This window comes from Nematolebias whitei, chromosome 23 (genome assembly GCF_014905685.2).
Source record: "Nematolebias whitei isolate Nwh7 chromosome 23, NemWhi1, whole genome shotgun sequence".
Classification (NCBI taxonomy): Eukaryota; Metazoa; Chordata; class Actinopteri; order Cyprinodontiformes; family Rivulidae; genus Nematolebias; species Nematolebias whitei.
Window position 1 is genome coordinate 23,428,180 of NC_056520.1, and position 22,618 is coordinate 23,450,797.

General features: G+C 40.0%; 1 protein-coding gene across 1 annotated transcript in view; it reads left to right on the plus strand.

The window, feature by feature from the left end:
* Positions 1 to 21,866, plus strand: part of LOC119429102 (receptor activity-modifying protein 1-like) — a 23,370-nt gene extending 1,504 nt beyond the window's left edge. Inside the window, exons 2-3 of the mRNA XM_037696819.1 lie at positions 6,524 to 6,662; positions 21,505 to 21,866. Of these exons, the coding sequence (XP_037552747.1) occupies positions 6,524 to 6,662; positions 21,505 to 21,760 (395 nt within the window). The 3' untranslated portion in view covers positions 21,761 to 21,866. The remainder of the gene's footprint in view (positions 1 to 6,523; positions 6,663 to 21,504) is intronic.
* The last annotated feature ends 752 nt before the right edge of the window (positions 21,867 to 22,618 follow it).

Consider the following 22,618-nt stretch of genomic DNA (forward strand, 5'->3'; position numbering starts at 1 on the left):
TGATATGATATTATGGTATGGTATGGTATGGTATAATGGTATGGTATGGTGTGGTATGATATTATGGTATGGTATGGAGTAATGGTATGATATTATGGTATGGTATGGTATGGTATAATGGTATGGTATTTTGGTATGGTATAATGGTATGGTATTACACCATACCATTATACCATACCATATCATACCATTTTATTTATAGAGCACTTAAAACAGCGACAAGGCCAACCAAAGTGCTGTACAGACAGAAAAACAGGCAACACACAAGGCAATATACAAAATGAGGTAAATCAGAATATAGACATAAAAACGATACAGATAATAAATATAATGACTAACTGTCTGGAGCATACAGGTTCAAAACACAGATCATCTGGTGCTGAAAGCTACTGAATAGTAGTGGGTTTTTAAACGGGATTTGAAAACCGAGAGGGAGGGGGCCTGTCTGACAAGCAGAGGTAACTCGTTCCAAAGTCTTGGTCCAGTTACAGACAAGGCCCGGTCACCTCTGCGCTTAAGACGAGTTCCTGGAACTGTGAGGAGCAACTGGTCCGCTGATCTCAGGGAACGTGGTGGGATATACGGCTGTAGCAAATCAGAGAGATAGAGGGGGGCAAAACTGTTCAGCGATTTATAGACACACAGGAGTATTTTGAACTGGATTTGGAACTGGAAGGTGAACCGGTAGCCAGTGCCGTGAGGCCAAAACTGGAGTAATGTGCTCTCTTTTGCCTGTACTGGTTAAAAATCGGGCTGCTGCATTCTGGACCAGTTGTAGTCGTGCAATGGAGGTCTGACTGATACCAAACAGGAGCAAATTGCAGTAATCAAGCCTAGTTGTAATGAATGCATGTATTATGGTAAGGTATGGTATGGTAAGGTATGGTATGATATGGTAATAATTAAACAATGTCAAAATTTATTTAGCTATGTACAAAAATATCTGCTAAATTTGTTTCTCTGTCAGCAAAATATCTCAAGAACCGCTGGACAAATTTTAATGAAATGCTCACATCTACAAGGAGTTGACTATCTAAGATGGCTGCCACAGCCAACTGACCAAAGAGAACACAAAAACAGCTATAATGCAGTCCGTTTTACAGATACAGAGTTCAAATTTAGTGTGGCAGTACCTGAGAGTAATTTCAGACACATGATTTGAGCTGTATACACTTGCTTAAAAATTCAGCATTTACTGTTGTATTCAACCGTGTTTGTAAATATTTTTAAACTTTTTTTTTGTTGTTTATTCTATGTGGTAAAGTTGTCTAAAATCCTACAAAAAGATTTTGTTAGGTTTCAAATCTTTATCTGAGAGAGGTGGGATATATTTTGTCCAAAAACATAATTTTCTTTTTAACGGATTATTTGAAATGTTTTGACTTTCCCTCCACTGTTTGGTGCTTCATCAACAAATCTTAAAGGGATCTCCGACTATTTGCAAATATTAGCCTTCCATTGTTAATATTAGCCTCACATCGATAATATTAGCTTTACATTATTTCTTTTTTTTTCTCTCTTAATATTGTGCTTGTGACATGTGAAAATGCCCAGTTATTTTAATATATATATATATTTGTTTATTACATTTTTCACCCAAGTACAGTCATTATTTTACCGGTGCAATGCATTCTGGGGCTATGACATACATTGGTTGTAGCAGAGACAAAAATATGAGTCCAGGCTGAACATTTATATTGTGACCACTGGCGTCAGAAGCATTTGTACTGACACCGTCTCCACCTTAAAATATGTTAAAAGTTACCCAAACAGAAAACCTTGGCTGAATGCAGAGATGCGCACCTTGCTGGAAGCCAGGAACACTGCCTTCAGGTCTGGAAGCTCAGAGGAGCTGAGTAGGACAACGAAAGAGCTGGTTGCTGGTATTAAGAGGGCCAAGGCCACATATGCACAGAGGATCGAGAGTCAATTCACCTCACACGACCACCGGAGCATGTGGGGGGGCATTAAGTGTATAACAGAATATAAAGGCAGGAGTGAACAATGCCCCAAAGACCCATCACTACCTGATGCCCTCAACAAGTTCTACACACGCTTTGAAGACCTGAACAGACCACCCAGCACCAGACTAACCTCACCACCAGATGAAGAGCTTCTCAGCATGACCCCAGCAGAAGTAAGGAGTACGTTCAGGAGGATTAATCCACACAAGGCAACCGACCCAGACAACATCCCCGGGAAAGTGCTGAAAGAATGTGCCGATCAGCTCTGTGAGGTGCAGGCAGACATCTTTAACACCTCACTTACCCTGGCAACAGTTCCCACCTGCCTGAAGATTGCCACCATCATCCCAGTCCCAAAGAACTCTACAGTGACTAGTCTGAATGACTATCGGACAGTGGCCCTCGTCCCGATACTCGAGTATCGGGACGAGTACTCGAGTAATCTACACATCGATTGCTAGGACATCTATCGAGGTTAAAAATGTTACGTTGAGTATCCGTAGTGACGTCATATTATGTGACCACCGTATGACCGTAGGGGGCAGTGTTGCACTGTTGCAGGTCACAGAGTATGGTGTAACACCGGGTCCAATCCACCGAACCAGAACCAGTTTCGATTTAAGTTTCGTTTTTGGCGTGCTGCATGTTTCTTCACGTTTGCAGTTTAATAATAATAACTAATAGTTTAGTTTTGCCTGTGACTTATTTGCAGTATGATAAATGGTAGGAGCATAATATACGCTCCCAATGTTTTGTTGGTCTTTTTTGTTGTTGTAAATAATTACCTTTTTTGGCGGTTTTATTTATTTATTTATTTTTGTATCTTGAGATCTATGACATCATCAAATATTCGAGTTCTACTCTGGTTTTATTATGTTGATGTCGAGTTTAAAAATTATATACTCGTTCAACCCCTAGTCATGACCCACATCAAAACAACCATCAACATCAACGAGGACCCTCATCAGCACGCATACTGGGAGAACCGATCAACAGTGGATGCCATCTCCTCTGTGGTCCACACTGCGCTAAACCACTTGGAGCCGAAGGACTTTTATGTCCGTATGCTCTTTGTGGACTTCACATCCGCCTTCAACACCATGATTCCCCAAATCCTGATGGACAAAACAACAAAGTCCATGCTCAATAATGATGGACCCTGATGGATAAACTATTCACATGAGGTCTAAGCGCTCCATTTGCAACTAGGTCCTAGACTTCTTAACAAACAGACCTCAGTCTGTGAGGATCCACAACTTTTCCTCCTCCACCATAACCTTCAGCACTGGCTCTCCTCAGGGATGTGTGTGGAGCCCCCTCCTGTTCACTCTGCTCACATATGATTGTGTAGCTACTCATCCAGGCTGTCACATTGTAAAGTTTGTAGATGATACAGCGGTGGTGAGATGCATCACAAACAATGAGTCCAGCTACAGGCAGGAGGTGGAACACCTGGAGAGCTGGTGCAAAGAGAATAATCTTCACATCAATGTGAAGAAGACAAAAGAGATGATTGTGAACTTCAGAAGGAACAAACACACCTACACCCCCAGCTGGAGCAACAACACTTCCAGCCTGATCAAGAAAGTTCATCAGAGACTCTACTTCCTCAGGCGGCTGAGACGAGCTGGTCTGGGAAGCTCAGTCATCACCTCCTTCTACAAGTGTATAGTGGAGAGCATCCTGTGCTCCAGAATCAACGTGTGGCATGGAGGCTGCACAGCTGCAGAAAGAAAAGCTCTGCAGAGAGTGGTGAAGGCTGCACAGAAGTCTGTTGGAGTCAGCCTCCCCACCATCACAGACATTTACACCTCCAGATGCAGGAAGAGGGCCACCTGCATCATGAAGGACCCCACTCACCCAGCAAACACACTTTTTGCCCCGCTCACCTCAGGAAGGAGGTTAAGGAGCATTAAGTGAAGAACCACTATACTGAGCAAAAGCTTCTACCCTGAAGCTGTTAGACTCATGAATCTCTAACCAGAATATTCACTGTGAAAAATCACATCATGTTGCTGCTGATCTGTTTCATGTTGCTGCTGATCTGTTTCATGTTGATGTGTTCATTCGTACTCATCTGCTCACACAGACTCATGTTCGTGCTGCTGTTCGGCGTATTGATTTTATGCTACTAGTGCTTAGTGTAAATTTAGTTGATGTTTTTCTTAGTTCATATCTTAGATCGTATTACTGTTTTTCTTTTACATTTTATTGTTGGATGTAACTGGGACCCAGTGTACATAATTTTGTTCCACCTCATGTTCCACGCAGGGTGCGAATGATAAATAAAGAACCTTGAATCCTTGAATTTGTAATATGTGTGTGTGTGTGTGGGGGGGGGGGGGGGGCACGGGGGGGTAATCTGGGGGTCGTCCCCCAGAACATTTTAAATAAAATAGATGCAATTTCTTGCACTCTGGTAATGGTTGTTAATCATCTACGTTTACGTACATAAGTAAATACTTGATTCAATAACAATCTCAGAGAGCAACAAGAAGTTGTCTGACCAACAGCTCTCCTTGTGTGAATAAATCATGCTCCGCTTCTCACTTTAATTCAGTTCAATTCAGTTTATTTATATAGCGCCAAATCACAACAGTTGTCTCAGGGCACTTTACAGGAACATTTACAAAGTACATACATATAAAAGTCAATTAGTAAAGTTCTATATCTAAGGAAGCCAGCAGACTCTTTGAATCTTGGCTTTGTTGCAGTCTCTCATCCTGAGCAAGCACAGTGGCAACAGTGGAGGAAAAACTCCCTTTTAAAAGGAAGAAACCTCCAGCAGAACCAGGCTCAGGACAAGCAGCCATCTGCTTTGACCTGCTAGGTTTGAGAAGAACAGGAAGCAGAGACAAACAAACACAGAATGACAGGTCCAGATATAGGTCCAGGTGTACCTGAAATACAAAAAGCACATGTCAAGGATAGAAAAAATAATTACAAAGACTTTTTTATGAAGTTTGTGGACGCCCAGATAGTGAACAATTTCAATAGTCCAGCCTAGATGTTATAAATGCATGGACCAGTTTTTCTGCATCATTTTTGGATAAGATGTTTCTAATCTTAGTGATATTACGCAGATGAAGGAATGCGGTTTTGGCAGCATTTTCAATATGGGGGTTAAAAGACATGTCCTAATCAAAAATAACACCAAGATTTTTAACTTTAGAACTAGAGGTCAAATTAATGTCATCCAGAGAAAGTGAAAGACTGCAAAATTTATTTCTAAGATGCTTAGGTCCAAAAACCAAACTCTCATGCAAATAACAAAAGACCCCCCACAGATGACAACTACCAGCACTAACATAGCACTTGCTAGCGGAGCGCATTAGAGACGTACTAGCTAAGATGCTACATATGTAGCGCTCCGCTTCTCTCACGCATCCTAACCCGCCCTCCCCCATCACTCCAGTCAACAACTGCCATAACTAACTTAGCGTGCAACACAAAGGTTTCCCCCCCCATCACGGTCAACAAAAAAACCCGAAGAGAAGAGCGCCCCGCCAGGGCAAGTGACCTCGAAGAAACACTGCATGCTGGGTGGTGAGTTGTTGTAAGTAACCAGGAAAACCTGGAGTGGACTTTTAGTGGTTTGTAGCATTCTCCAATTTATCAAGTAGAATGGATTATGTCTCAAAGAAATAGAAACAGCGCTGGGTTAACTAATATTTCATGGTAAATGCAGGGGCATCCAAATGAATATTTCTAAATGTGAGGGGACATGTCCTCTTCACATATAACTGATGTGACATCTATGAATGTGACAATAATGTTATATTCTTTATGCACAATATATAGATCGACATGATAAAACTTGATCAACTTGTGATGTTTAATTTATTATCTCTGGAACTAACGACCAAAAGTGGGAGACAAATTTGATTTTTTTTTTTTTTTTACAATTTATTCCAGATATTAGCTTTTTGCTGCTTCATCTCAACAGCTGCTTTGGACACACGCCATTTTGTTTTTGCACTACCTCACATAAAAACTCCCCGTCAACACAGCAGGCCTCCCTTGGAGCATTCCGGACCTCTGGGAGCGCTCGCCAAGTCGGAGCAAACACAATGGGCAAACAGTTGGCCCTTATCAGGCTGGCACAGACCGAGACCCGCCACGTTTTCCTGATCGAAACAACAACAACGTTCATTTTCCACACGGGGTCTTTGTTAGCCTCCCTCTCCCCGTCTTCAGTATTACATTCAGTTCTTATTCCAGTGGGACGGCGATGGTCTGCCTCCGCATTAAGAGGCTGTTTGCACACATCTCTGAAGTAAACAAATGGGATTGGGACTCTGATTGCAAATTAAAATCTTTTCTTGGTGAAAGTAACGGCCTAATAGGGAAGAAATATCCCGGTGAGAATAATTATAGCCAGAACATAACCTTGTTTGTTGAACAAACATATTCCTATTTATGAAGGAAGTAAACAGAGCAGATAAACACTGAGCCACTTCCCACAATCTTTGTTGCATTTGTACAATGAGGCTTTTTTCCAGTCTGCTAAATAAAAGTCTCCTTTTCTTATTTTTGTCTTTTGTCTCAACTTCACACAGCTCATGTCGTCCCCTCAGCGTCCGGCTGCAGCGTACAATTCTACGTAACAATGATCAGAGATTTCTGCCTAGACGAGTTCCACTTGAACATAGGAAGACTGGACCCGGACATGTGGTGTAGCTGGCCTGACACAATGCAGTGAGTTCACCTACAAACTAGAGAGGAGCGATAAGGACGTAATGTATCACAATATATATATATATTTTTTTTTCATTTAGCCTTTATTTATCCAGGTTAGTCTCATTGAGCCACGAGAACTCATTTTCAAGAGAGACCTGTTTTTTTAGGGAGCACATGGTGGGGGTTAAGGGCCTTGCTCATGGGCCCAGAGTGGGGCGAATGAGGGTGGGGGCAAGTGTGGGTGTTTCACCTACCCCACCCACAATTTTTGATGTTGTCGGGGCCGGGGCGTGAACCGGCGATCTTTGGATCACAAGCCCACCTCTCTAACCTCTGCGCCACCACTCCCCAATATTTCTGCTATTTATAATTAAATCGTATTTATAATAAGCTTAAATCATTGGAAATTCATCACAACGCGATAAAACATAGATGGAGTCCCGCGAAGTACGGAATGTTGCGTGGGCTGATTTTAGCATGAACTTGGCATTGATTTCTCAACTAGACCCATATATCGTATTTTTTAATCATTTTTATAAAATATTAGGATTTTGTCATATGTCTCCTAATGTACTTTCAACATGACAGATCGGTATGATGGGTAAACAAAAAGATATATAAATAAAGCATGGCAAGAAGATCACAAAAAAAAGTTAAATCATGTCATCTGGACGGTTTCTTTTTGGGAGAAACATTTCGTCTTTCATCCGAAAGACTTCATCAGTCTGAGGCCTGCCACCCAGTACTGTCTTATAAATAGCACCTCACTGGTGTGTTTCAAGACAGACTGCTGTAAAAAGAAGAGGTCAAAAAAGTTCAGTCAGGTCATCTGGACGGTTTCTATTTTATTGTTGTTGAAACGTTTCGTCCTTCATCCAAAGGACTTCATCAGTCTGAGGCCTGCCACCAAGATCTGTCTTATATTATAAATAGCACCTCATTGATGTGTTTCAAGACAGACTGCTGTGAAAAGAAGAGTTAAAAAAAAGTTCAATCAGGTCATCTGGATGGTTGCTTTTTTTTTTTGTTGAAACGTTTCATCCTTCATCCAAAGGACTTCTTCAGTCCTAGGAGCCACAAAACTCAGTCCTACAAGCAGCACACTCCCATAGTGAGCCAACCAGTTTGCTGGTGATAAGATGGTTTCTGGGGCCCGCCCTGTCACCCATCAAATCCTCTGAGGCAGCCATAGCCAAAGTGGTTCAAAACACCTAAGTTCATGCTCAGTTATCCAGGTAAAAAAATTGAAAAAAGTTCTTTGCTGGATCCTTCATCATCCTTCATCCAATGGACTGATCTCAACAACAACAAAAAAGAAACTGTCTAGATGACCTGACTTAATTCAATTCAGTTCAATCCAGTTTATTTATATAGCGCCAAATCACAACAAAGTTGTCTCAGGGCACTTTACAGAAACATTCACATACATAAAAGCCAATTAGTAAAGTTCTCTATCTAAGGAATCCAGCAGACAAGTTGAATCTTGGCTTCTTCACAGTCTCCCATCCTGAGCAAGCACAGTGGCAACAAGGAAAAGGAAAATCTCCCTTTTAAAAGGAAGAAACCTCCAGCAGAACCAGGCTCAGGACAAGCGGCCATCTGCTGGAGAGACAGACGAACACAGAATGGTAGGTCCAGGTGTATCTGAAAGACAAAAAAACATGTTAAGGATAGAAAAAATAATTACAAATACAAAACAGGTTGAGCAGAATAAGTAAAGGCAGTAGCAGAGTGAAAATTGTGGTCAGTTTGTCTTCCAGCAGTCTAAGCCTATAGTAGCATAACTAAGGGACAGCTCAGGATCCCAAGCCGACCCTAACTATAGGATTTAGCAAAAAGGAAAATCTTAAGCCCAGTTTTAAAACTGTATAATGTATCAGCCTTACGGACAGAGATTGGAAGTTGGTTCCACAAGAGAGGGGCCTGATAACTGAAAGATCTGCCTCCCATTCTGTTTTTGTAAATTCTAGGAACCACAAGTAAACCTGCAGTCTGAGAGCGAAGTGCACTGTTAGGAAAATATGGAACAATAAGATCTTTAATATAAGATGGAGCCAGGTTGTTGAGAGCTTTGCAAGTTAGAAGTAAGATTTTGAATTCTATTCTGGACTTGACAGGGAGTCAATGGAGAGAAACTAAAACTGGAGAAATATGATCTCTCCTACTAACTCCAGTTAAGACCCTGGCAGCAGCATTTTGGATCAACTGAATACGTTTTAAAGAAGTATTTGGACATCCAGATAATAAACATTGCAATAGTCCAGTCTAGACGTGACAAATGCATGGACCAGGACTTAATGGACTTAATTTTGTTGGATTTTTTAAAAACTGGTTGGCTGACTATGTGCCCATTATGTGTGTCTTTTAATTATGTCTCCATAATCCAACACAGGTAGAACAGGTTTTTTCAACAATGGTGCATATTGCATCCATTGTAAACCAAGATCAATTTCAACGTAGATAACCAAGTCTCGCTTTAACCTTAAACATTATGATGGACGAGATGGGGTAGAGGCAGGGCAGCTGACTCGGGACCTGAAAGTCCCAGGTTCGATCGCAAGTCATTGCACATCTCATGGTGTCTCTGAGCAGAACACCCTCTCCCCAATTGCTCCCCGAGCGCTTTCAATAGCTGCCCACTGCTCTACTTGGTGGTGGATGGGTTAAATGCAGAGAGCCAATTTCGCCATTGTATGGGAACTAGAGTTGCACTCGAGTCCAAATAATCCAAACCGACCCGGCCCCAGCCCACAGCCATCATCTCCAAACCCCACCCAATCCGAAAAATTAACAGTAATTACAGATACGAACCCGACCCCCCCCCCCCCCCCCAACGTTTTTAATTAAACTTTGACTGCTTGTACCACTGACTATTATCAACGGTTGGTGGATGCGTGCAACTGAGGGGGCAGAAAGATCAGAGCTGAGGAGCTCTCAAAGTGTATTAAATGCTTCTCCTGCTTCTGCCTGCATCCTGCTCTGACATGTCGGATATTTTGTGATGTCACCTGTTTGGGTCATCGGCCGCGCGCTTCCGCTGAGTGCAGCAGCTGAATGAATGTCCATTTGGGCTGCTGGATCGCTGGCAGTAGTCCATCTGAAGCTTAACTGAACTTTTTACCTCTTTCAACCGGGTGGTCAGTGCACGGTCAAATGGCTGCGTGCGGCCGGTGCAGTATGGCAAGCTATGTTTGCATATATTGGATTGTTGGCTGCGCACATCCGGGACGCAGTAAAAAGCTCAACACCGACCCGGCCCACACATTAAGCACATTTTTATGACCTGGCCCGGTCTGAATCCGGGTCAGGCAGGGACGGGCTCCGGGTTAGAAATTATAGCTCTAATGGGAACATACAATGATGACAACACATACACATTATTATTAACATGATGTGAAAAGGACAGAGCACCATCAATCTAAATTCAATCCAAATTCAATCCAAATTCCCACATATTTATAAACTGTCACCTCTTCTATAATATCACTGTTACAGTGGTGATACAGGTATCCTTCCTGTATGTTTCAGTGGTTTCCCTGTTTTCCAGCATGTCTTCAAGTTCTGTAGAAGTTCGTTGATCATTCATTCATTCATCTAAAACCTGCAGGATAATGACCCCAAGGACCAGGATTAGATGACGCTTGTTTAAAATCTGCATTTGCCTAGAATTTGTAAAAATTCAAAAAAGTTAAGAGTTCATCTGGACAGCACATTGGGACAATTTGTACAAAGACACTACAATCCCTTTCTGAGTAAAACAACATTCTCCCATAAATCTTTTCAATGAACAACTTAATTACCAGTCAAGTTTGTATTTTTAATGGGAACAATTCTCCTTTTAAAATTTCTAAACACTCTTTTTAGTTAATAAAGGGACTTTTTAAATAAACAATAGCAGTGTTGTAAACTCATTAAAACAAGTTCTCAAATCTGCTTTCAGCCTGGGGGTGTGAGGATTGTTGCTAGGGCTGTCACGATAACAAATTTTGCTGAGCGATTAATTGTCTCCGAAATTATTGCAATAAACGATAATATTGTTTGAAATTTAAGAAGAAATGTTGGTTAATTTGTTTGAGTGTAGTACCTTTTTATGACCACTGGATGGCAGCATAAGACGACTCGAACCAAAGGATGGAAAGTGAGGGAGCGAGCAACCTGTCTCTTTAAGAAAAATGGGAGGGAGGCCCCTTGACGTGACATGGGCTGTCTCTTTTCGGTTCTCAAAATGGCAGACGCTCGGTGTGATTAGCGTAGCATTTTTCACACAAAGCTTTTAATAAATGATCAGTAAACAAGTTCTCAGCTTGTTTTTGCAGAGAAAAACAACTTTTTACATGAAGGCACGGGTTTCAACCGTGAATTTTGGAGCTTAGACAAGACGGAGGTTTTTTCCCGAGGTCGGCCTGTTAGCTTAGCTCGTAGCTTAGCTTCTCAACTTAGCTGCTTTTAACGATCCAAAAACAGGATTTTGGACAGTTAAAATAGATTTTAAAAAGAGAAAGGGAGGGGTCAGTGAAGAGCACCAGAGTTGAGCCTTTTGTCATCCAGTGTCTTTAGTAGAAAGAGAGAAACGAAGAAACAATAAAGCCGATAAATGAAAATGAGGTCGATAATTTTCATTTAACATGCGATTAATTGATTTATTGTTTATTTCGGCAGGACTAGTTGTGGCTCCCTTGTTTGGTCTGTTTCCTGTCTTCATGTTTTTTCCCCTCATGTTATAAGTTTATGCCATCCACCTGGTGTTTGTCCTTGTCGATAATTATTGTGTGTATATAAGTCTGCGTCTAGGTTTCCTCAATAGCTGGTCATCGTATGGGGTTCCCCGTGTCAAACTCTGCTCCTTGTATTTTCCTACGTGTCTTCCACTCAAGTAAGTTTTGCTGCCATATCAGTGTTTTTGTTTTGTATAAATAAATTATATATATATTTTACTTCTCCGAGTTCTCTGTGGTCCATCTGCACCGTTGGGTTCAACTTTAAAACCACCGCACGCGACAGGGGGGAGCAGCAAGCAGTGACTTTCAGAGAGAGTGGCAGATTTTGAAGTACGGTTTTCCATTTTCCTTCAGTTGTTTTACAGAACGATAAACATCTCGTCCACCTCTGCTCCGGGAACACTCTGCTTCACTCAGCTTGGAGGGCGGAGCTCATTAATCATATGAGAGCTGATCCACCTGCTAGGGTTTTAAGCTTCAAATATTAATTTCAGTGTTTTATGTGTTGTCTTCGTTTAATCCAGTTAAGATTTAGCAAATTATTAGGTATTCCAAACATGAAATTATTGAATTTTGGTGGTATATCTGTATTTTTTTACATGCCAAAGACTTAAATAGACAGGATCTGTTTAAATGGAATTGGATGAGAAAAGGTAATAAACAATTATTATCTTACCTGCAGTAAATAGCGTTTTTCATATCCTCATTTAGGAAAAATTAAGTTAATTCTAACAGCAAATCTGAGCGTGCAAAGGTCTGACTCATAGCAAATTCAGTTTCAATGATATTTACAGCAGTTCGCATGAATTTTCATTTATAAATCTTACATTTCTTTAAAATTAATCCACCCTGCTCTTACTAGCTCTTACCTGTTAGCTAATGTCTCCAAATTCTACTTAAAAACAACATAAGAACACAACAGATGATGCTTTTAGCGACAGTTTTGATACTTTTACCTTATATCCAGGCTTTGCTACTTTTAACTATTTGCTGCTTTCAGCTACCATTTAGCTTTTTATGTTTTAGCTAAAATTTTGCTACTTTTAGCTATACTTCTGTAAATTTGAGATTTTACCTAGCATTTGCTACTTTTAGCTAGACATTTGCTACTTTTAGCTAACCCTTTGTTACATTTACATTCTTTCCACTGTTTTGCTACTTTTAGCTTTTAGCTATCTATTTGCTGTTTTCAGTTTGTGAAAAGCCTACTCTTCTGCTGTTTTTGGCTACAGATCTGCTACTTTTACCTTCTAACTAGCCTTTGCTACGTTTAGCTAATACTTCTGCTTTTAGCCACCATTTTGCTTTCTTATCTTTCATCTAGTTTTTTGCTATTTTACTTTCCAACTACTGCTTTCCTACTTTTATCTAGTGCTCTGCCAATTTTAGCTACTGTTTTGCTTCTTTAGTCTAATGCCCTGGCACTTTTAGCTATTGTTTTGCTACTTTAATCTAATGCGCTGCCAATTTTAGCTACTGTTTTGCTACTTTAGTCTAATACTCTGTCAATTTTAGCTACTGTTTTGCTACTTTGTCTAATACTCTGCCAATTTTAGCTACTGTTTTGCTACTTTATTCTAATGCTTTACCACTTTTAGCTACGTTTTACTACTTTAATCTAATTCTCTGCCACTTTTAGCTGCTGTTTTGCTACTTTAATCTAATTCTCTGCCACTTTTAGCTACTGTTTTGCTACTTTAATCAAATTCTCTGCCATTTTTAGCTACTGTTTTGCTACTTTTATCAAGTGCTCTGCCACTTTTAGCTAAGTGTCTTCTACGTTTATTGAGTGCTCTGCCACTTTTAGCTACTGTTTAGCTACTTTTATCGTGTTCTGTCCCTTCTAGCTATTGTTTTGCTACTTTTATTGAATGCTCTTCCATTTTTAGCTACTGTTTTGCTACTTTAATCTAATTTTCTGCCACTTTTAGCTACTGTTTTGCTACTTTAATTCTCTGCCACTTTTAGCTATTGTTTTGCTACTTTAATCTAATGCTCTGCCATTTTTAGCTACTGTTTGTCATGAACCAGAGGCCGGATCGCAAACAACAACAACAACCACTGAGAGGGTTAAAAGATTTATTGTGAAATAAAGTAAAACTCTGGAGTAGGACCGGTTCTGGGCTGGTTCCGATCTTCTGATTGGTAGTTCGTGATTGGGTAGTGTTGTAGTGGCGGGCTGCCAGTAGAAGTAGAACAGATGTTAAGGTCCACTGGAACGGAGTCCAACAGGCTTGCAACTAAAAGATAAAGGTTAGTAGATGCAGGGGGAAAGAGGCTAATTGGGGAAATGAATCTGTGGGAATCAGATTCAGGGGTAAGGATAAGTCCGTGATACAGAATGAGCTTGACCTTTAATCCGTGATCCAAAAAACAGTCAGAAGGGAAAGGCAGAGTTCATACCGTGAAGTCAGTTGTTCAGCAGAAGTATCCATTACGTGATCCAAAAAGAGAGTCAAAAAAACAAGAGCATGAGTCGGTACCTGATCAGATGAGCAAAAGCAGACGAGGGCTGAGGCAAAAGCGTGGTCGTGGTCAAGGCAAGGGTCATGAACGTGATGAGTCAATCAATGGAATGCTGGAAAGTCTACTGCTGATGAGACAGGATAGAGAATCTGGCCCAGACTGAGAGGAATGAGTGAGCTTAAGTACTGACTGGACCAGGTGGTGGAGCTGTGGGATAATGAGCGGTGACAGGTGACATGAGTTGAGTGATTACTGAGTGTGCAGCATGACAGAGGAGCTGACAGAGAGCAGAGCTATGACACTGTTTTGCTACTTTTAGCTATCATTTTGCTACCTTTTGCTTTGAGCTTACATTTGACTTCATTAAGCTTTTAGTGTTTTTATCTGTTTAGTTTATTAGCAAGTGTTCTTCTTTTAGCTTTAATAACTCGAGTTTCAGCTTCTTCCACCTATTTTAGCTAGGTCATTCAACACTGCATTTTGGCTGCATTTTCTGTGTGGCAGAATTTTTGTCCAGTTTTGTTTGAGCTCATGTTCGGCTGTGAGACGTCTCTGAGCCCCAGCGGTCATGGGGATGAGTCAGACCGGAGGATGAAAGAAGCCGAGAAGCTGCTGTCAAAATGGTGATTTCCCTCCTGGCTCTCTGGCCTCTCAAGGTTCAGCACAATATAATTGGTGCCCCCCCACCCCCACCCCCCCAACCCCCTGCCTACATGGCAACTCAGAAGTGTCCAAGCATTTCAAGTGTTGTGTAAAAAACCACTTCTGGAAACAAAGAATGACGCCAGCATTTGACTCCTGAAAACAGAACGGAACTGTAGATGGACCTGGTGGATGCAGGTCAACAGTAAGACACGAAACATAAAATTTTTAGATTCTCTCATTTACTGTTTCCTTCCATATTTCACAACTAAACCATAAAGTCCACAGAAACACGTGTGAATATTTATGAAGCATTCACTCTATTGTGATCCACTTTTTTTCCGAATATTTTTTGAGCGATTCTCGTCCCAAAGTTTTCAGGCTATTTCAACAAATCATAAATCAAACCATTCAGCTCTTTCAGGACAATCCTGCTATGACTCTTGGTATTGGTGCAACTTTAGCTTTTTTGAAATATTTAGCCTTTTCTGCAACTTTTTCCTCATAGAAAATTAATTGAGCTTATTTTATATCCTTCACATCTTGAGATCTGTTTACAACCTTTTACTGCTCCTTTCACACTTTGTTCTGCTTCAGCTTCTTTCAGCTTCCTTGTGCAAATTTTTTTTCAGCTAATTTCAGCTGTTTTTTCCATCTGTTTTGTGCTCCTTTCAATTTTTTTCTGCTAACTACAACATTTTTGTACTTCTAACTTTTTTCTGCTCATTTCAGCTTGTCATGCTCCTTCTATTGCTTCCTTCTGCAAGTTTCAGCTTTTTCTACAATTTCAGCTATTTAGCTGTTTTTATGCAAATTTTAGCATTTTCAGCTAATTCCACATTTCTGGAGCTCTTTTCAACTCTTTCCGCATCCTTCTGGTAGTTTAAGCTTCTTTCTGTGTTTTCAGCTACTTTCAGCTATTTTTTTGCTTATTTCAGCTTTTTTTCTTTTTTTTTTTTTAGCTAATTTACTCATTTTTGTGCTAATTTCTGATGGTTTAAACCTAATGCAGCACTTCCTTCTGCTTTCTTCTGTTAAAGTAGGCTTTGTCTTACATTTTAGCTACATTTCAGCTGTTTTTTTTAAGCAAGTTATTCTGTAATAAGCATTCACACTGCATTTTTGCAGAAAATGCAATTTCTCAAGTTTAAAATGATTTAAACATTTAATAAAAATGTTTTAAATGGTTTAACTAAAATGGTACATTTACATATTTGTTTAACAATTTTATAAAAAATTTCCTTTAATTTAAATTAGAACTTAAAAAATCCTAAAAGTAGCAAAAATCAACAAAAGGCTTGCTAAAAGCAGCAAAATAGTAGGTAGAAGTGAAATGTATCAACAGCTTAGATAAAAAGCTCCTTGATTTCTGCAGGTTTAGGTGCTCCTCCTTTCCCACCCACATTTTGAGGTTGTCGGTCTGAGGAGTTGAACCGACAACCTTCCAATCACAGGCCCACCTTTTCTAACCTCTGCACCACCACTTCCTATACAGCTAAAAGACTCCTTTCCTATTTAAAAAATTGTTAGGACTAAGGGGACACTGATTTCTTCTGTGATATTGTAGTACCATATTTTCCGCCATATAAGTCGCATCAGTCCAAAAATGTCTAATAAAGTGGAAAAAAAACATAAATAAGTTATTTCGCCATATCAGTCGCATCTGTTATGCATCACCGCTGACAACCCAAAAATGTGGGCCGGTGTTGTAACAAAAAAAGATGGGCTGCCAAAATGGCGGCCGCAGGACCGTGCACGGGAGGACTTTACCAAGATTTTAACAAGATTAACACTTAAAAACAATTATTTGTTTGTTCGAAATTATAGTAAAGGTGTGTCTCAGTTGAACTTTTCCTTAAATGCATTTTAATGGGCCAATCAGCTGCATTTTGCCTTGGCGTTGTGGTGACATGCAGCTGATTTGACATTTGCTCCAGGAGTTCCGGAGCGAGACGAAGGTGGCCTCATTGGCAAGCCAAGTGTCTCATTAATAGCCACATTTACCTATTAATGAGACACTTGGCTTGCCATATTAGTCGAGGGCCCTCTAGTGGCTGAAAATGATAGTGTTCAATATTTTCTATGTGAGAATGAATTAAATAATCAGATGTCAGCCAAAAATTGGGTTAAAATATGAGGAAAAAAACGTATGTTAGTCGATTCAGTGTATAAGTCGCAGGACTTGCAAATTTATGCAAAAAGGTGTGACCTATATGGCAAAAAATACGGTAATTGAGAGTTGTTCACAATAACTACTCTGAGCATGAAACCTCATTATACAGGATGACATTTTATGTAATTTTTAAGGATTTACTAAAACATTTCTATCAATTTTTCACCATAACATGAACTCAGTTTAAATCTCTGGCATGAAAGGAGGCGGGTTCAGCCAAGTTTTAAATATTAAATGATGACGTTGTAGAGACCACACAGCAACTTGCTCATATCTATCTTGTTGAGCTCAAACTTCCTCTGCAATAAATTTAATCCGTAACTATGTTTCATTTTTACACCTCTCAGGCAGCTTATTGTTATCCAGATCACGCAGTTCCTCAGGAAAGAGCCACATCCCGTAAGTTGGGGTCACCTTAAAGATAACAGTGGATAAAACACTTCTGGAAAACTGGAAGCCCTTAGAAAGTGAAACTTTTCTTATCTTCGGGGCATTTGTTAAGGTGATGTACTGCTCAGGCTTTCTTCAAAAGACTTCATATAGCAGCTGTGTTTGCACGTATATGGCAAACCATTTGTGCATTTCTTTATATCTTTGATATCTAGTGCTGTGTTAAAATTGCACTGCACTAGTTGCACCTTTGGACACTTTAAGTTTTTATTTATTTTTTGGTGTACTAACTCAACAAGCACTCCTATTAGCCACATATTTTTTTTGGCACTTTTGTCCAACTGGCGCACAAGTCATACAAGTCAGAAATTTGTTGCAACAGTAGTATTGAAGTCTGAACTACTTATTAATTCCCAACAATGATCAGTCAGGTCATCTGGATGGTTTCTTTTTTTTGTGCTGAGACGTTTCACCCTCCATCCAAAGGGCTTCATCAGTCTGAGGAACTTTTTTTTTCGTCTGCTCCCTTCTTCAGGGGTCACCACAGCGAACTAACTCGCACAAAGACTTGGCAATGGCTTTAATGCCGGATGACCTTCCTGATGTAACTACAGACCACTGAGCCACCACAGAGTGCTGTTTGGTCAAAGCTTCAAAGAGCCGATGTGGGACTAAAGAGCCACATGTGGCCCCAGATCTCTGAACTGGAGTAAACTTGTCGTCAACTGTGTTTTATGAGTTACCTATATCAAAAAGCCTTTGCAAACTAGTCAACACATAATATCTGCTAGTTAACTAGTGACTATAAATATGTGCAATACATGACTAGTGCCTGCCAATAAATTTGACCTTACTGGCTAAATAGTAGGGATGCACAATATCGGATTTTTGGCTGATATCCGATACGCCGATATGTTAAAAAATATTTGGCCGATAACCGATACCAATACTGATTTTTTTTTTCTTCCTAGACCTACTTACAGAGACTACATAGCTTTCTCTGCTGTGTAATTAAAATACTACATTATTCTGCACGTTCTTTTTCAGTTTGGCCTGCTACCAAATGCAGATGCCAACAAAGGGGCTGAAAATTATGCTTAGATTATGTTTAATGTCAAATTTTGTCACTGGGTTGTCACACAAAAATAGCACCTAAAAAAAAAAAAATATAAATATATATATATATATATATATATATATATATATATATATATATATATCAGTGAGTTATTTTGATGGAATGGCCGATGTCCGATATTTAACTTTAACACAAATATCGGCCGATACCATGCCGATAACATCGTGTATCCCTACTAAATAGTTAATGTTTTAAGTGCATAGTTAATGTAGCATAAAATTTTACCTTGTTCAATACTTAGATGTTCAATAGTTTGTAAAGTTGACACATTTTTCTCCTTAGTTACCTTGTGCACATAAAATGTCAGCTAGTCACTTGCAAATGTGTGCAATAAACAAGTGAACCCCCCCAAAAAGTGCCCGTTTGACCAAAAAACTAAAATGATCACTAGTCAACTAGTTGACATGTTTTTGTCATTACTAGTTGAACAGTGCACCTGACAAATGTCAATTATATACTGACAAATGTACAGAAAAAAAATAACTAGTTGACTGGTAAAGTCTAAAATTCTCTCCAGTCGAATAGTTGAAACATTATCCTAATTACATAACTAATGCACATAAAACATGTCAACTAATCTGCTATGCACTAGCTGGTATGCATGAAATGTGTACCGGTACTAGTTAACAGGTAAGACCAAATTTAGTTAACTCGTTTGGTCCACTGGTGTGTCAAAAATCCATCTAGTTAGGACTTTTGGGTAGAAAAACTGCTGACTAGTATGACCTTTGCTCCAACTAGTTAGGCTAAAATACTGGGAAAATAGTATTAAGTACTAGTAGAAAGTTCCTGGAGAAACTGACAAGGACTGCCATATGGTGGCCATTTTAAAATTTAGATGACAATAATGCCTACGTTTTGAGATACTGTATAATATATAGGCCTATTTTAAAAGATGCGGTGGTAGGAAGAGTTTGTTCCATGACTTTCTAAGTTTTCTTCAGGGACCTCGCCACTCTTGGTCATGTGACCTCACTATGTCAGTAAGAGGCTATGAAGAGTTTCGTCAAGCTTTGTGAATGGGAAAAATGGCATCTTTGTTTGCTAATTATGTCGCCATGGCAGTGCTATAGTCTACGTGATACTATACAGAGTATACCCACTAGAAAAGCTTAAGATTTTCAGTATACACACTTAAAAGTGCCCAATGATACAGTACATGGCATTTCATTAGGCACGTGTCATTGATACGTTAAACAGCAATTAAACGCTTCCGTAACAATCTATCGGTATGCAGCGCTTTGCTTTGATACTGTTTTATAATTTCTATAACATATGTTTAATACCAAGTCAACTGTTGTACAAAATTTGTTGTTCATTTAATCAAATATATAAGCATCATAGAAATTTGAAAATGTTTAATCTAGTTAAAAATCAAAATAAATTAACAATTACATTGTACTAACCAGTGTACTTTGATTTCTAAGCACAGTATACCCACTACAAACATGTAGAATACACCACTGTGCCATGGTAACTCAAAACACCAATAAAAGTAATATCACACATCATGGTGCCAAGCTGGTCATTTTGATTTAACATTTGTGGGGGTATATGTTGCGTTTTGAGACGCATAAAAGTCTACAGAAGAGCAAGACCCTTTTCAGGTGGATAATAATAGGTGGCTGGCTTACTAGGCCGTCACCAATTAAGTGTTTTTGTCAAACTCGTGAAACTAAATGTACAACTAGGGCAATATAATGTGATACTTGATATCAAGGGTTTCAAATAAATACACAAACAATTTGCCATACTTGTAATTTGTCTCCCACAAGAGGAGCTTGTGCCATGTGACGGGCAGCTGTGAGTGTCAGTCCATCTGTGATTGCCATCTTAGAGCTTTAAGTTCACTGGTAAAATAATGAAATCTTATATCGAGGTGGATGTAAATGAGAGCATGCAGGTTCACACATTTTCAGGTTACACTCATTATATTTAAGAACCTTTCTAAACTAGAATACAGTAATGGTCTTTTTTCTTCTTCTTGACATGAGGTCTGCTAGAAAATGTTTATGTACAATTTGCTGGACTCTATGAATAAAAAAAAACATAAAAATGAATAATAATACTTTGAGGTCCTTGTCTTTTTGTTCTTGCTGCCCTCTTTGGTGTCCAGGAAATAATCCCTCTCTGGTATGTTGCAATTCTCCACTGAGTATGTCACATAGCAGGTATGCATCTCAATTTCTTCTGCCTTCCACACACAGCAGTTATATTTAGCTGTGTTAAACCCACTGGTCATGGGAGAAACTGTTCTGTGTGCCCCATCCCACCCCCCACCTGCAGAATCCCCCACTGTGGTTCCACACTGAGAGGAACAAAACAAAATGCATGATGAAAATGAAAAAGAAAATCTGTCAAGAATGCCAAAGTTCATGCTCAATAATCCAGGTAGAAAATCCAACAAAGTTGAGATGTTTCGTCCTTCATCCCAAGGACTTCATCAGTCCGAGGAGCCACAACAAACTCGGTCTCAAAAGCAGCACACACCCATCGTGGGCCGATCAGTTTGCTGAGGATAAGATGGTTTCTGGGGCCTGTCCTCTCCCTCGTTGACTCTTCTGAGGTAGCCATAGACAAAGTGGTTCAAAGCATCAAAGTTCATGCTCAATAATCCAGGCACACGGCTGCCTCAGAGGGGGTAGACAGGCGAGAGGGCGGGCCCCAGAAACCATCTTATCACCAGCAAACGGGTTGGTCCACTATGTGGGTGTGCTGCTTGTGGGACTCAGTTTGTTGTGGCTCGTCAGACTGATGAAGTCCTTTGGTTGAAAGATGAAACGCCTCAACAAATAAAAACAGAAGCCGTCCAGATGACATGACGGAACTTTGTTGGATCTGTCAAGAACAGTTTAGTTCTGGTCTGTGTGTGTTTGTGTATCAGTCTGTTAGCAAAATATATACACATGTTTTTTATGAAACTTGCAAAAGGTAATCACTAAATTACATCTGAAACTGAATAACATTTGGAATCAATCCAATTCAAGATGGCTGCCACAGCTAGTTAACCTTATCCAACCCAAAAATAGCTATACCTCAGTTGGTTCTTACAAATGCCGAGCTCAATTTTGTTGTGATAGTAGCTGAAAGTGGTCCACAACTGATACTCTGAACGCTAACAGATCTCACAATATTCAATGAGATCATGCCGATCATTTTCAAGGTTTGACTAAAGTGGCTGCAACTCCATCACTCAACATAAAATGATTTTAGTTAAAGGTCTGCCATGAAAGGCAGCCATATTGTGGATCCCTTCAAAGAATGTGGTTGGTTTAAATAATTTGTTTTCAACTTTATCGTGTTAAGTGTCAAATGTCCCCATTTTATCTGCAGGATCTACGAAAGTCTAACTAACTGCACCTACCAGGTAGCCCTGAGGATGGACTGCTTCTGGCCCAATGAGGTCGTCGATGGCTTCTTCATGAAGATTCACCAGAGATACTTCCACAACTGCGCTTTGAATGGCAGGCTTCTACATGACCCGCCAGTTAGCATCCTGGTGCCCTTCATTGCCGTGCCCGTCCTGGTCACACTGCTCATGACTGCTATAGTTGTGTGGAGGAGTAAACGGACTGAAGGGGTTCTTTAGGATCACATGGAGTCCTGGCATTGGGTTCAGGACTGGATTGCTTCACTGCGACAAAGATTGTTGAGTAAAATAAATTAAAGGTTTTATTTGTTGGGAAACTGCAACGAAGGGAAGATTCAACGCAATCAGCTGGTTTCCTTAGATAGATAACTTTTACTAACTGAATTTTTATGTATATGAATGTTTCTGTTCAGTGCCTTGCGATGACTTGTTGTGACAGCGCTTTAGAAATAAACTGAATTAAATTGAAATTTGTTATAAAAATGTATAGGTTTTGTTTGTACAGACAATGTTTGAGGATAGCATTACTGCTTTTAGAGTACCAGAAAGATCCTAGGCAATTTTGAGACAATGCATCCATTCATAATCTCTCGCTTGTCCCTAAATCGGGTCTCGGGGCAGCAGCATGAGCTGGGAGGCCCAGACATTTCTTCCACAGCCATCTCTTCCATCTATTCTGTGAGGATTCCAAGGTGTTCCAAGATCATTTGAGAGACGTAGTCTCTGAGTCTTCCAGGGGTCTCTTCCCAATTGAATATGCCAGGAAAACCTCCCTAGGGAAAAATCTAGGGGGTATCCTTATCAGATGCCCAAATCACCTCAACTGGTTCCTCTTCATGTGGAGCCACAGTGGTTTTAGTTTGAGTCTCTGTCAGATAACTTAATTTCTCACCCTATCTCTAAGGGAGAGTCCAGCTACCCTGCAGAGAAAACTAATTTTAACCACTTGTGTCTGCAAGCTCGTTCTTTTAGTCACAACCTAGAGTTCGTGAACATATGTGAGGGCAGGAAAGTAGGCCAACCAGTAAACAGAGAGTTTCTCCTTGGAACCCAACTCTCTCTTCGCCACAATGGTCC